Here is a 16,306-nt window from a genome sequence, read left to right on the forward strand (position 1 = left end):
AGTCATAGAAAGGTCTGATGGCTACAGTACATAGAACGATAGAAAAAGGTGTCAGTCCACTTTCACTACCCCTCCCTCTGGAGCCTATTCAGCAACTGACTTCTAATGACTAGAAGGAAACCCAAAATGGGCAAAGAGAGCCTGGAGTTATCCTCTGTGACACCCTATCTGGTTGAGTGAGCTGCCATGTTGTGTTACACTCACACAGCCTTGTAGAGGGCCTTGTGTGCTTCCAGGGAAATCCTGAATCGAGCCGGATGACTGCAGCTTCCACCAGTGTCTTATGTTGTGTTTAATAGAGGACAAGAGGCAGAGCTTCACATGTGATGGGGAAGCATTCTCCCTGGGAGCTGTGCTCACACCCCGTTCTCTGTGTGTTTGAGAAATGTGTGCAGGTTTCAGAGTATTGGATCAGACCACAGTATCCTACTGTCTCTGACGGGAGGTATGTGGCATCTATTCCCTAACTATCCATAAAGGCAGGCACAAGAGGTACAAAACAGACAGATGGGGTATCTTTCTAGGACTCGTTCCCCTGCCTGGTGTTCTTTGAGGTAGATTTGTTTGGGGTCCAGAATAGCTCCCATATCCAGTAGACTCAGGAGTTAGGTCATGTGACAGGAGTAACTATTAACCCTTTCCAGAACATCCTAGCTCTCCTATTAGGGGAAGCTCTCCATGGGGACTGGCCAGACAGAACAAGGAGGGCATCATTGTGGACTACCAGGGAGGTTGGCTGTAGGCCTCCCATTTCTGAACTGCTTTGCTCGTGAATCACATTCACGTCTTTTCTGGTGTCATGTACATTTATTGATTAGTGATTACAGTACTCTTAGTGGCTGGCCCAAGGTCTATTGAAACCCAGGTGGCTGTAGCCTCCCACACTAGTGACCTAGCCCTGCTGTTGAGTTTCTCTTTCTAGAGTAGGCTTAAAAACCTCCCTTCATAAAGTTCCCAGGTGACATCACTGTTGCTGGTCTAGGGATAACTGAGTTCTGTCATCTCCAGGCAGAATATAAAGAGGGGTTCAGAGGTACTGGGGAGGGAATCTCTCATTTATAATTTGACATCGGCCAAGGTAAAACATTATTTTAAAATACTTTTAAAAACTTACACTGTCCAAGTTGGGGATTTAGTTCAGTGGGTTTACTCCTCAGATCTGGGAAAGAAGGGAAGAAGGGAGAGAGCTGGCAATCATGCTATGTAAGGCTTATCTGAAACATAAATTAGGGTTTCATACTCTGGCCACATCCCCAAACTCGTGTATATGCAAGTATTCCAACATCTAAACATTTTGTTGAGAGGCAATTGGGTGCTGTAACATGAGGAGATGGCTACTGGTATTGACTGTTCATTTCCAGATTGCCTGAGGAAAGTCTTATCAGTTTGAATTAAGAACATTCTAGACTCCCTGGTATTCCTACTCAGCATGAGTTGATTGTGTGCCCTTGACTTTAAGGTTTCACTCAAGAAGCCTATGAAATTAAAAATTCCTTTCCTGGCTGCATAATTTTACTGCTGTGCCGTAGCAAGCCCATACACGTCATGGTATCAAATTAAGGATTTGATTAAAAGCAAATTTCCCTGTTCAGAAAGTCATCTTAGTTAACAAACACAAGGCATATCCTGTGTCTGCTACAGCCATCCCCAGATACCACCCGGAAAAACAAGGCTGCTTTGTCTTGGTTGATTAAAGAATCATCCAAGTAGCACAGTCTGGCTCGTGGCAAGCTGACCCAGGGAGGGTACCCCATCTTAGAACAGACCTACTTATAGAATATTAATAGTGAGGAGCTAAAATATAATTCCCCTGGAACCATTGGGAGGGAATTGAGCAACCCCTAACTTGCATGTTTCACTGTACTCAATTGTCTGATAACTGCCTGGCGACCTTAGTGTGTGCAGTATGTGCCTTTTAAGTAGCACCTGTTGATTACTTTCCAATGGGTCACCCAGCATACCGAGGTTAACTCGTATCCCTCTGTAGCTATCTTGGTTTTCAGGTCAATGACTGGACTATCACATGGTTACATTCAAGTAACCCTATTTAATACTGGCATCACAAGGCAGGAACAATGGTGCTGGCAGTTTGAATATTCCAAAAGAAAACAAGCAGCACCCTTCAGCATTACTGGGGACCTTGGAGCATAAAAGGGTCTGTCTGTGATAGATGATGTTCATGGGGCCAGCTGCCATACTCAACCTGTGACATCAGAGTTCCATGATCCTTTGAAAACAGTGTCAGGTTCTGTGTCTTGCCTACCCCGGGGGCTCATGCATGACTGTGATGCTGAAAGCCTATACCCCGGGGCCCATGTCTTACTGGGCCTTCTCCCAGCTCTTCAGCCCTGGAGGTAGCATTCAAACTGTTATCCTTCCTTTCTTCCAGTAGCTGTGGCTGGTAGGCGATCCTGCTGCCTTACCAAGCTTGAACCACTCCAGGCTCCTGCCTTGAAATGGCCGAGGGCAAGTATGGGCCCACACTATCATACAAGCCACTAGGTTTTGTTAATTTCCCATGGAGGTCCTGCTGGGAGAGAGAGCCAGCTACTGGCTTCTGAGTAGCAGCAAGTTCCCAGGGAAGGGAGCAGCAGGAGCAAGCATGGAAGGTCCTATCATACGTTCTGTCATGGGTGTGGACTTACTGCTTCAAGGTTGAGGGGCATCCTGACCCTGCCCAGGCAACCAGACTTTTGATAACAGCCTATAGAGAAGAGCCAACCAGGGGACAGAGCACAGTCCAGGGACAACATGAGATGGGAGTCTCTTTCCTCCCTACTGAGCCACACTGCCTTTTTAACGTCACCAGATGGTAGGTCCTCCTTTCCCCACCATAGGTCCAATACACAGTGCAAGCAAACCACTGCCGCCCGTAGCTCAGCCTTAGCGCCTCTGTCTGTAGAGGCCTTTCCTAACTCCACCCCAAGTGCTCAAGCATACTCACATGCCGCAGTATGTGCACACACACTCACACATACGCAGACAGACATGTTTCCCATTCCTGTTCACTTTTACATACAGCTTTCACAAGTGCACACACTCCTTCATATACACAAAGCACACGCCTAAAATTGTGTCTGCTCACAGACATGGAACAGCCTCCACACCCAGCTTCCTTCCTGGGTGTCATTTAAAGTGTGTGGCTCGTGCCTATGGGCAGGGCGTAGGTTACCTGGTACATAGTCAGCATTTAGTAAACATTGAGTCAATTGATATCTCTGTTCAGTTGCCTTCCTGACCGATTTTATTTAGCACACTAGCACCCCACCCCCCCCAAATATATTCAATAAGTTAGGCACCGAGCTCATCACAGAATTTAGCCTTTTCTCACTGAAATTGTGCTTGAACCACCGTGGAGCCATCTCTGGGATAGCACAAACCCTTTAAAATCCACCCACGTTGTCCACCGCCCTGACCGTATCTATTGTTAAAGAGCTTACATTTTAATAGAAACCAGAAGAAACACTTCCAGTTGTCTGCCTGCATGAAACCCACTTTGAATAATTTCCAGTTTGTCAGAAATAATTTGGGGAAATGGAAATCTCAGGGTCCTTCTGCCTCGAGGTTAACCCAGCTGCCATTCTCTCTGTAAGTCTGTAATGAGTTCCTACATGTCAGAGACCCAGAGTGCATTTATCCCTGAGTCCGTGTGGAGCAGAATTTCATTAGTGCTTGATTGTGAACCTGAGAGCCCTGGGCTGCCAGCCAGTCTGAGGACACTGGGTGAACGCAGGGCTTGTTAGACAGACTCTGGTCTCTGCAGGTGCCTACCTTGCTGCTAACTCCCTTCTGCTTCCTCCCCAGCCCAGTGACTTCTCCGTGTCTCTCAAAGCATCAGGGAGGAACAAGCACTTCAAAGTGCAGCTGGTGGACAGCGTCTACTGCATTGGGCAGCGGCGGTTCCACAGCATGGACGAGCTTGTGGAGCACTACAAGAAGGCCCCCATCTTCACCAGCGAGCACGGGGAGAAGCTCTACCTCGTCCGAGCCCTGCAGTGAAAGCAGCCATTGGCCCCCTCATGCCCTGCCCATTGTGGGCCTCGCTGCCACCTCCGCCTCCCAGAGCCCAGCACTTCTGGCCACCTCCACCCATGTGGCCTGGATCACCTCTGTGGCCCAGTCTGTCCTTCTTTTCAGCTTTGTTGGTCAACCATAGCTACCTAGGCCCTCATAGCCATGCCCATGGCCACCACCTTCTGGTGGTGAGGGTCAAAGGGAGCAAAGCTACGCACTATTTTCCTTTTCAGTTGGAAACGGTCTGTTTGAATCTTACACACACATACAGAGAGAGAGAGAGACAGAGACAGAGACAGAGACAGAGACAGAGACAGAGACAGAGACCGGGGCTTACTCAGAGGGCAGTGAGGCTCTATGTAGTGAATATGTGACCTTGGCACACACTCCGAGAGCTGTGTCCATGGGTGTTTGGTGCCTCTCATCAGCTATGCTGGTCCAGGCCAGCAGCCTGTGTCCTGGGCCTGCTTTTTTTTTTGTTGTTGTTGTTTCTGTTTTTGTGGCTCCAGGCTCTGCAGGAGTCCAAAAATGTGCGGATAGCAATACTGGAAACCCTGGGGAGGTGGTGGTGAGGGAACTTCCCAGTGCCTTGGAGGCTGTGCTTGCAATAAAAGAGGGTTTTGGTGAGAGTCAGTCTGCAAAAGAGGGAGGTGGCAACGCAGAAAGAAAGATACTCTGGTGATGTACCCCAGGTGTGCCATCCACATAGTGCTTTTGCCCTTTGGCTTGTTTGAATTTCACAATTATGTATTTAATTCTCAAAGTAATATGTATCTTAGCTGTTTGTCGACACTAATAAGAGATGATTAAGGAAAACAGCTGATCTCTTGGGAAGGGGAGCTACCAATACTTTATACACACACTATATATATATAATATGTGTATATTATATATATATTATTTGCTTTACAGGGAAATTTTTCAGGGTTTACAAGAGAATATGTGATTAGTAGTAACAGAACGTTTATGAAGAAATTACATTTTCATTTTTCTTTACATCTGAACTTCTTTACAGTTTGACTATAGAGTCTTGAGATGGCACATTCCTACAATTGAAGAAGGGGTCTTGGGATCCCCTAAACTTGCATACCCAGTTTTTTGAATATTGTAATAAAAAAAAGTATTATGACAAGGCTGTGTGTTTGTATTTTGGGAGACCTGACTCTCTTATGGAGAAGGAAGAGCCACAGGAGTCATGAAAAACTCACCACAAAAGGAATACCGTGTTGGATACTGTGCTTGCTGTAGCCAAGCATGAGGATCTGAGTTCAAATCCATAGGAAGTTTGGTGTTGGTCCCGTCTGTAATCCTAGCACTGAAGACAGACCCAGTGCTCGCTGCTGAGGCATTCTAACCAGTCCCCATGCACTGGGCTCAAAGAAAGTAGATGATAGTGAAAGACGCTTGGCCTCCAAACACACATGGACACGTGCACATTCACACACATCACAAGCACACAATGTGCTCTCAGAGGACCTTAACACATGGATTACTTGTGTGTTTTCCTACCCCTTTTAGTTTGTAGTAGTGGCAGTGTATGAGGCAGGGGTGTGTGTGTGTTGAAGTCACAGGAGTTGGTTCCCCACTTTTACATGGGATCTAGGAACTAGACCCTGGTCATCAGCTTTGCTCAGCACGCACTTTTGCTTCCTGAGCCATCTCCGCAGCCCCGCTGTCCACATCGCATGTTGAAATACTCAGCCTTGGGTAGCAGAACTCCAGGAGAACCTGAGACACGAAGCTTGAGGTTTGCTCTTTGGAAATGAGAGGTTTAAAAGTATATAATTAACTGAATTGTTAAACCCAGGTCCTCTGGCTGTCTCCAAAAACACTGTGGTATCAGTGTTTACTGTTCGGTTACTTTGCAGGAATGTGTCCTATGTGCTGGCTTGGTGTCACACATTCCTCACAACCTTGTGAGGTAGCCCCACTGACATGCCCATTTTAAAGGTGAAGACAGAGGCTTAAAATCAGCTCACAAGGTGCATGGCTGCTCTGGTTGAGCAGGAACACGGATACAGGACTGTGCGCTGACAACCCCAGTCTTTTTATTGTATATTAAAGTCACTTGAAGGTGTGTAATAGATGTGCCGTTGGGTCCCCTGATTATAAGGAACAGGCCTTCATTCAGATGAATGACACAGGTCATAATCGTAGACATCTGTTCTCTTCCTCGCCTGCAGAGACGGCAGAAGTCACTGTAAACTGCCATGCCTACCTGCTGGGTGTTACATTTTGGCCTTCTGCCAGTATTCTTCTAGTGAGTGACTGCACAGCAATTCAAGGAGAAACAAGTCATTAAAGAGGCAAAGATACACTCTAGAACTTCTGGGATTTCTGAAGACTGATCGCTGTTGACAGCTGTCTTTGGTCTTGCCCTACACTGCCTTGTAAGAGTCATCAGACTGCCTAAGGTAGGTTTAGCTCAGGGGAAGGCGTTTCAGATGCTGTGTCAGGGCTATTGTGTGTCACAGGGTCTGCTCACCATTTTTCTGACTGGGTGAACCCTTCTCTTTCATTAGTGGACTTTCTGAGAAGACCCCACCGGAATTGTAGTGTGCTTCGCCTAGACTTCGTAGAACTAATGTGCCCTAGAGCCTTTGACTCTTCAAGATGAAAGAATTACTCCAGCCAACTCCAAGAGCCCCTCTGCCTTTGGAAGTCCAGGACCATTAGGCCTCACAAACTACATCCAAAGAAATTTTCCTTGAAGTATTTCAGCTTTCACTTTTTGGGGGGTCGGGGATAGGGGTGGGGTCAGTCTCCACCTGAAGATGGAACAAATGTTCAGTAGTGGAGTCAGTGACTAAAACTGAAGACTCCATATCCAGATTGTGCTACTGTTGTTCTGGGGATCCTGACATTTCCCTTTTGAGTAATTCCTTCAACTCTTGGGTTTCTGGTTCACCACTAGGTTGCTTCACCGGGTGCCTCAGCCACTCTAATCCTAAGGCAAGAAACATTTATGGGTTTTAATTAGGGTTGGTGCTGGGATTGCACTCAGGGCCTTGAACATGCCAAGCATACGATACCCATAAGCTAAATGCCCTTCACCACCATTTTGATTCTGGGGATCAGATCCAAGGTCTTTTGTACAATGTGTACTTAACCACAGAGCTTTGCCTCATTTCTCTAAAGTCTTTGCTTGTTTGTTTTTGAGACATGGTCTTGCTATGTGTCTCAGGCTGACCTTGTGATCTTCCTGCCTCAGCCTATAAGTGCTGCCGTCAGGTGTATAACTCCACACCCAGCTTCTCTGTATTTTCGACAGGCTTCGAGGAGATGCCAGTGTAAGTGGGTCAGCCCTACATTTGGAGTCTATTGTAGCCTGCTTAAAGCTTAAGGAAGACCACCTGTTCTCAAAGACACACACACACACACACACACACACACACACACAGAGAGAGAGAGAGAGAGAGAGAGAGAGAGAGAGAGAGAGAGAGAACATTCTCAACAGATCTTGGACAGCACATACTTTAAGCAATAGCATAGCTCCCAGACTGAAGCATACCCATACAAATGACCCAGTTAGTTTTATGTCAACTTGACATAAGCTATAATCATTTGGGAAGGGAGAACCTCATTGAGAATATGCCTCCACCAGATTGGCCTTGGCCCATGGGCATTTTCTTGACAGATACGGTAGGGCTTAGCTCACTGGCAGTGCCATACATGAGCTGGTGATCTGGGTGCTATTTTTTTTTTTAAAGTCTGAGTAAGCCAGTAAGCAGGATTCCTCCTTAATCTCTGCTTCAGTTCCTGACCCCAGGTTCCTCCCTTCGCATCTACCTTAACTTTACATACTGAACTACAACTGAAAGATGAAGTAAAACCCTTTCTTCTCCAGTTGCTTATTGTCATGATGTTTTAACACACAATAAAAAATCCCAACTAAAACAGTACATTCTGGAGAAGGCTGCCACTTGACACTAAATGGGTGATGCCTGAAGATCGTTGTGCCTAATGATCCTGAAAGCTTTTTAGAAACATAACATAGGAACTGGGGAGATGGATCAGTGGTTAAGGGCACTTGTTCTTGTAGAGGACCAGGGCTCAGATCCTGTCACCCATATGGTAGCTTACAACTGTCAGTAACTCAAGTTTCAGAGGATCCAAGGACCTCTTCGGACATCTGGGGGCACTAGGCACACACATGGAGCGCATACAAGCATGATGGATACATGGGTAGATGGATGGATGGATAGATAGATAGATAGATAGATAGATAGATAGATAGATAGATAGATAGATAGATAGATAGATAGATAGATAGGATGGGTGCATGAGTGGGTGCATGATAGATTACATTTCCTAGAGGCACACATTAGATGATCAAAACATTCACCCCAAGGCAGGAGCCAGAGCACCAAATCTTGTCTTCAGACTGCTCATGGATGAAGATATGAGATCTTACAAGCTTAACTGTAAGCTTAATTGGACCTGAGGAAGGTCCAAGTCTAAGGAGCCAGTGAACTTGTATGAAGCACATGTTGTTCTCTGGTGCTAAAGGATTTGATCACTTCAGAATTCACCAAGGTTATGCCCTTACCTGTGGTATAGCTTCTGGAAGTTTCCAAAACTGCCTCCATGGCCTATAAACCACTGGTGCAGCCCTGCATACTTCATGGCAACAATTTAAAGACAGCCTTATACATTTTGGTGAGGCTAGCTGCTTTGTATGCATTCTGTAACATGCACGGGGATTAGAACCATTGTTCAGCTTATTAAATGGGTTTAATAAAAAACAAAATAAGTCTGCATACTAAAGTGTTACCTAATTTAAATTATAATGGGTGGCCTGAGATTTCAGACCACATGTGCTGGTGATAATACAGTATGAAAATAATTCCTCCCTGGAATTCCCATCTAGTCACAGATGCCAAAAGGATTTATTTCTACAAGTGCTTTGAAATTCCCATTAAAACGCAGTAAAGTCATAATGAAGTCATGACACAGAAGTGAATGAAACTAAAGCATTTGCCTAATCAGACTCAGTGTCCACATGAGAGCTGTCTAAACTGTTCTAATCCTATTGCAGTGTGTTGTGGGTATCAGAGTCAGAAGCCCCACCTTCGCCAAGAACTTCCTGAGCTTGTCACTGCACATGGTCTGCCTGTGCTGCATGTGCCTGAAGTTGTCAATTCCACAAAATCTTCAGGCTTGTGTCTCATCTCAATCCCAGATGGTGATGATGGCACTGATCACAAAGTTATCTAGAAACCATGTCAAGAAATAAGAGGTGATTGTAGCTCACACTTTTGATTATCACATAGTCTACCATGACTGTGACTTAGTCAAGCAAAATACACGGAAAAGCTGGTTTCGTTTGTTTTTAGACGCCATGGAACCAGATGGGTTAAATCACTACAGATGCTCTTGTACTGTGATGGAAAACCGTCAGACCTGCACTAGACTCGGTCTTCCTGGTGGAATTAGAAAATAATTTTACCTTTAGTTAGAATTTTCACCCAAACACTAGTTAACACAGTTACCAATTTGAGACTGAAACGACATCTATTAATAGCAGTTTCTATGTTGTGGAGCATAGAACTCAAAACCCAGATGACGGAGAAAAGTTAGCAGGGCACTGCTAAGCCCAGACCTGCTTCCTTGCTCTTCTAACCTTTCCCTATTAGTGCTTACCAACCTCTACATGTTGGATCACATGTTACCTGCAGTGACTCTCATTTTCTCTATCAACACATACAGTGGGAATGAAGTGCCACAAAGATGGGGCCATTGGTGGTGTCACCTAAATGTTCTGTGTGATTGTTAATGTTGGTGAATGAACTGAATGGGAGAAAAGAACAGTGTAGTTGAAGAATCTGTGTGTCTGAGAAGGTGTGCGTTGCTCTTGAGAAAGAAATGTCAGCACCCAGGCTCAGGCAGCATAGTTGGGTTTGTTTTGTATGTTTCTGACAATTTCCAGACAATGGTCTATACATCGGTTACTTTTCTTATTATGACAAAATACCTACAAACTCAATGGAACAGGGCTTGAAAGATGCTCCAGTAGGTAAAGTACTGCCTGAGAAAACATGAGTATGGGAGTTCGTCTCCAGCACCCACGTAAAATGCTAACTGCAGGTAACCTCAGTGCTGGGAGAAGTAGATTCAGACAGGTGATCAATGGCTTGCTGCCCAGGAAGTCTTTCCAGTGGTGAGCTCCCAGTCTTGTGAGAGACCCTATCTCAGAAAGTAAGGCTGAGAACAAAAGAGATGGGCACCCAATGTCAACCTCTGGCCTCTGCATGCATATGCATGGATGTATGTACATGCACACTCACCAACATGCACACACATGTGTGCATGAGTGCTCATACACACACACACACACACACACACACACACACACACACACACACACATGCAAGTCAACTTAAGGAAAGAGGGCTGATTTTGACTTCTAAGTAATGGTGGCAAGACCATGGAGCTACTGAATACATTTTACCCATAGTCAGAAATAAGAGTTCAATGCTGGTGCACAGCTCTCTTTTTTTTATTCAGTCTAGGAACATAGCTCAGGAGATGGTGCCACCCACATGTAGGTTCAGTCTTCCTCAACAGTTAAGTTGTTCTAGAAATACCCTCAAATACACACCAAAAAGAGGGTCTTTGTGATGATTCTAAAATCCAATCTAGTAGATACGGTAGAGATCAAATATTACAGCTTACCAACTTGATACCCAGACACATCATTTTAAATCATAACATCCCATCCCAAACCCCTAAGACCTCATTTTCATTTCATGATATGGAATACATATATCCTATCTCTAAAAGTCCCTATAGTCTTTAATAGTCTCAATACTTTTAACCATGAATCCCTATAAACCAAACTATATACTTCCAATATAAAATTGCACAGAATAAGCATCCTAATTCCAAACTTGGAGAATAATAAAGGGAAAACAACACGCCACACATCTAAAATGTGTGATGAAATTATCAGGGATCCAATAGCTTCGGACAGCCCTTCCTCATCTCGCTCACCCATGCAGAGCACATGTGACCTCTCTTTGGAGCCAGCTCTAATATATGCCTATACCTTCCCACTATGGGGATTCATTGGTCCAGTATCTATAACCTTCAGTGGTCTTCAAGGTAACTTAGATTTCCCCTTTCTCGCTTTTCACAAAGGCTTTTCAGAGTCATCTTTACAAAGATCCCAGTCCTGCCATGCATTCCCTGGACCCAGCAGCTCCCTTGCTTCAAGCTTCCATGAGCTCTTTCCTCTTGTATGTGTGAAAAACTAGCAGCAAGTAGGTGGCTCTGCTAAGTTCTGACACTCCAGACACAGCTACGATGACCTCTGCAACTTGGTGGCTGCTCCTGGGAAAACACTTCCCTAGGCCGTTCTTCTCCAGGAAAGAACCCTTTCACTGAAGTCGCAGTTCAGTCTTCCATTCTACCAATGAATTGTGAGTTTTGAAAGTTAGAGCCTTAATGGATGTGTGTTACTCAAGTTTACTTTCGAACCAAATTGCGTCTATAGCAGACCTACTCTTCAGATAGTCCATTAACTCATTAAGGCAGAAATGGAATCATCAATTCATGAGGCAGATTACCCCATGATCCAAACATGCTCCTCTCTCTCTCTCTCTCTCTCTCTCTCTCTCTCTCTCTCTCTCTCTCTCTCTCTCTCTCTCTTTCTCTCTCGGTATTAAGTTTCAACATGTGTTTTGGTAGAGGGATTCAAGTACATAAAACTTATCTTTCGTGACTAATATTTTCCACCCCTAGGTTTCTGATCATTAAAGCTCTATGGATTTGATAACAATTACCCTCCTAGGAGGCAACCTGATTGTTCTTGAATCTTCTCGAATGTTGTCCTAAATGTTCTTAAGCCCCACCAAATGGATTACTAAGCATTTAGATTCACAGTCCTCTCTCTCCTCTTCATGTTACTATGAAGGCATGACCTTCTCATTCTCTCTCAGACAGAAGCTCCTCAGTAGGAGCAGTCTCCAGGGAAGGGTTTTGTTGGGTGAAGCATGTTGCTGGGAGTCATCTGGAGGAGCTAGCATGGACAACATGTGTCTTTGTCAACCTGGGCTCCTGTGGGGGCACTTCATCAGACCCATAGTCTTGACTGACATAAAGACCATACAAGTAAACACCTCCAAGTTCCCAGGCCAGACCCTTCACTCCAGGAGAATATGGTGGGCAGGCCAGAATGCTAAGTAGTAACACACTGACCTCCATAGACTGAGGTCTCTCACCTGACAAAGTTAATCATGACTATTATCAGATACGTAATTTCTGGGTTCTTTTTCTGACACGCAGTACTTGACATCACCTTGCTCACATGGTAATGTTTGACCACCATCTGAGTTTGTTGGGCTCTCCCCAGTCCCTGAACTTCCTTAGTGGAGGCTTTCTAACTTCTCAGCAGAACTTGGGAGTTCCCTTCTAGGTAACTCCGGGCTGTAGAGTACTCCAGGATACATGACATCTATATGGTGCTCCAGGCAGAAGCACATTGTTCCCAATACAGTTGATTTCTGCTCCTGAGTCTTTAGGCTCATCACATAGAAATCAAAAGCTGCTGTTCTTCCCGAGTTCCAGGAGATATCATGCCCACAGCACCATGTGATCCTTCTAAAATACACTTTGCTTTAGGCAAGAGAAAGCACTCCTCCAAGATGTGTCATGGATCAAGAACACTTGCCCGTTGTTCTGCATTTAATGCTTTCCCTCCAAAACTGACTCCCAGATCCCATAGGCCATGCTGGCAAACCTTACTCCATAGTCTGCTCTTTTTTATCTAGGATATGGCAGCCATTGTAGTACCTCAGGACATGACCCTTACCACAAGTCTCCATGTAAGCTCATAACTTACCTGTGAATGGATGGCAGGAGATGAGTAGAAATGGTTTTGTGTGAGAGTTTCTGATCTCATGAATGAATGCAGTGCAAGTAGAAGGAAGAAGATAAGGGGAAAGGAACATCATATTTTTCCTGAGAGCCCATTTCCTTGAATTTTAATCCTAGCACACTAAAGAAACTAGTATCCCAAGAAATGGACTGGGATCAAAGTTGTGGGTATAAACTAGATAAGGATATGGTAAGTCCATCTGGAACCTAAGTAAGAAGTCTGCAGAATAGCAAGTGAGGCTCATCCATAAAGTTAACTGGGTCTGGATCCAAACCATTAATAAATGCAGTGAAGCTGCAAACATCAATTATTCATGTTACTATCTTGATGTGGAACCCTCAGGTTGAATCATAGAGCTTGTTTGTGTAGTGTCTTAACACTGTAGGAATTCCAGGAGAGCCAAAACAATCCTGAACAATAAAAGAACTTTGGGAGGAATTAATATCCCTGACCTCAAGCTGTACTACAGATCAATAGCAATAAAAACTATATGGTATTGGTACATAAACAGACATGTTGATCAATGAAATCGAATCAAAGACCCAGAAATAAGCCCACACACCTATGGGCACTTAATTTTTGAAAAAGAAGCCAAAACCATACAATGAAAAAATGAAAGCATTGTCAATAAATGGTGCAGAACTAACTGGATGTCTCCATGTAGAAGAATAGAAATAGATCCATACTTATCACCCTGCATAAAATTTAAGTCCACAAGGACCTCAACATAAAACCGGATATATTAAGTCTCATAGAAGAGACAGTGGGAAATACCCTTGAATTCTTTGGTACAGGAAACAATTTCCTGAACAGAACACCAACTGTTGTAGTCTCAGACTCTAAGACCAACTGATAAAATGGGACCTCATGAAACTATAAAGCTTCTGTAAAGCAAAGGACACTGTCAATAGGACAAATCAGCAGCCTACAGATTGGGAAAAGGATCTTCACCAACCCTACATCTGACAGAGGGCTAATATCCAAATTTTATAAAGAACTCAAGAAGTTAGACACCAACGACCCAAATAACCCAATTAAAATATGGGGCACTGAGCAAAAGGAGAAGTCTCAGCAGAGGAATTTTGAGTGGCCAAGAAGCACTTAAAGAAATGCCCAAAGTCCTCAGTCATCAGGGAAATGCAAATCAAAATTTCTCTTAATGTTCTGTCTTACACCCATCAGAATGGCTAAGATTAAAAACTCAAGAGGTAGCACATGCTGTCAAGGATGTGGAGGAAGGGCAACACCTCTTCATTGCTGGTGGGATTGCAAACTTGTACAACCACATTAGAAATCTGTTTGACAGTTTCTCAGAAAACTGGGAATAGTTCTACCTCAAGAACCCAGCTATGCCACTCCTGAGCATATACCCAAAAATGCTCTAACATCCCACAGAGACACTTGTTCAACTATGTTCATTGCAGCCTTATTCATAATAACCAGAAACTGGAAACAACCTAGGTGTCCCTCAACTGAGGAATGGATCGAGAAAATGTGGTACATCTACACAGTGGAATACTATTCAGCTGTTAAAAACAAAGACATCATGAATTTTGCAGGCTAATGAATGGAGCTGAGTGAGGTAATTCAGTCCCAAGAGGACATCCATAGTATGTACTCGTAAGTTGATATCAGCCATAAAATGCAGGTACCATCTTAACTCTACAAACCCAAAGAAGCTAAGCAAGAAGGAAGGCCCAAGCAAGGAAGCTTGAACCTCACTTAGAAGGGGGAATAAAACAGTCGTAAAGAGGAGGTGGAGTGAGGGAACTTGGAGGGAGGGGCAATGGGGAGGGATATGGGGGCTTCAGGATCAGGTATGGGAAAGGACAGGAAATATGGCTAGAGGGCCATGAAAATGAATGAAAATCTGCAACTGATGGGGGTGAGGAGGTGGGGGGCAGGCATCTCCAGGACAGGACAGTAACCTGGGATAAGGAAGGCATCCAAGAATCAATGGGAGTGACCTTAGCTGTGACTCACTACATTGGGGATATGAAACCTGAAGAGGCCACCTCCTGTGGTCATGCAGGAACTCCAATGGAGCAATAGAGACATCAACCCACCCACAAAACTTTCAGCCCAAATCTATCCTGTCAACACAAAAATGCAGAGATAGGCGATGGAGTAGAGATTAAGGGAATGGCTGACCAATAACTGGCCCAACTTGAGATCAATCCCCTGGGCAACACCAATCCCTAATAATGTTAATGATACTCTGTTATGCTTGCAGACAGGAACACGTTGTCCTCTGAGAGGCTCCACCCAACAGTTGACTCAGACACCCAAAGCCAAACAGTGGATGAAGCTTGGGGACTCTTATATGGAGTAGGAGGAAGGATTGTGGGGCCCTGAAGGGAATAGGAACTCCAAAGGAAGACCAACAGAGTCAACTAACCTGGACCCTTGGGGCTCTCGGAGTCTGAACCACCAACCAAAGAACATACACGGGATGGACCTAGGCCTCCTTGCACATATGTAGCAGATGTGCAGCTTGGTCTTCATGTGAGTCCCAAACAACTACAACAGGGCCTATCCCAAAAGCTATTACCTGTATGTAGGATATGTTCTAATAGCTGGGATGCCTTATCTGGCCTCAGTGGGAGAGGAAGCGCTTAACCTCACAGAAACTTGAAGTGCCAGGGTAGAGGGATACCCACCTGCTCAGATGAGAAGGGGAAGAGAGATGGGGGAAGGACTGTAGGAGGGGGTGACTGGAAAGGGTGCAGTGAGCAGGATGTAAAGTGAATAAGTAAATTAGAAATTAAATTAAAAACAAAACAAAACACCACAGTGGTTCAAAACCTTCCATTTTCTATGAAAATATGTAAAGACCTGAGGTCACACCTTGCAAGATGGTGTTGTTGAAGAGACATTGCTTTAGTATCACAGAGAAAAAAACTTAGCTCTGTTCCTCTTAATACTCCATCCTCTATCTGGGCACTGTTTGAAAGTTTGTTTGGTTTGTTTGGTTTTTCTTAGAAAGAAACTGGTGCTACCTCAAGTTCAGGGTCAAAACATGCTACCGGGTCCTGTACCTGTAGTGGATCCAAGTAATAACTGATCAAAAAACCAACACTGGGAAAATGGATGTAAACATTCCCTCTGGCTGTCTGAGCTTTGACCCTAGAAGACCCTTGGCTATCTCAATATTTATTTTAAAAAACATCAGGTAGGTTTCTGCATGTGGCACCAATAGACAGAAAAGTCAATGTATGCAAGTGTTCCATTGTGTTAAACCATTACACTGTGAGAAGACCTCTCAAATCACTCTTAGATTTCAGACTCCGGGAGTTTTGCCTGAACACCCACTGAAAATTTACAGCAACTTCCTACCTATTTGAAACATTTTCTTTTCAGTTTCCAACACCCACCGAACATTAGTCCAGGGGAAAGGCAGGATCCATTTCTCCT

At 44.5% G+C, this 16,306-nt stretch overlaps 1 protein-coding gene across 5 annotated transcripts in view; it reads left to right on the forward strand.

Moving 5' to 3' along the window:
- Window positions 1–5,146, forward strand: part of Nck2 (NCK adaptor protein 2) — a 133,057-nt gene extending 127,911 nt beyond the window's left edge. For 4 of the 5 annotated variants that reach the window (XM_087566105.1, XM_087566106.1, XM_087566107.1 and 1 more), the window contains exon 5: window positions 3,805–5,146. In XM_087566105.1, the coding sequence (XP_087422231.1) occupies window positions 3,805–3,999 (195 nt within the window). In that variant the 3' untranslated portion in view covers window positions 4,000–5,146. 5 annotated transcript variants of the gene reach the window in all.
- The last annotated feature ends 11,160 nt before the right edge of the window (window positions 5,147–16,306 follow it).

Source organism: Rattus norvegicus, chromosome 9 (genome assembly GCF_021556685.1).
Source record: "Rattus norvegicus strain SHRSP/BbbUtx chromosome 9, alternate assembly SHRSP_T2T, whole genome shotgun sequence".
Lineage (NCBI taxonomy): Eukaryota > Metazoa > Chordata > Mammalia > Rodentia > Muridae > Rattus > Rattus norvegicus.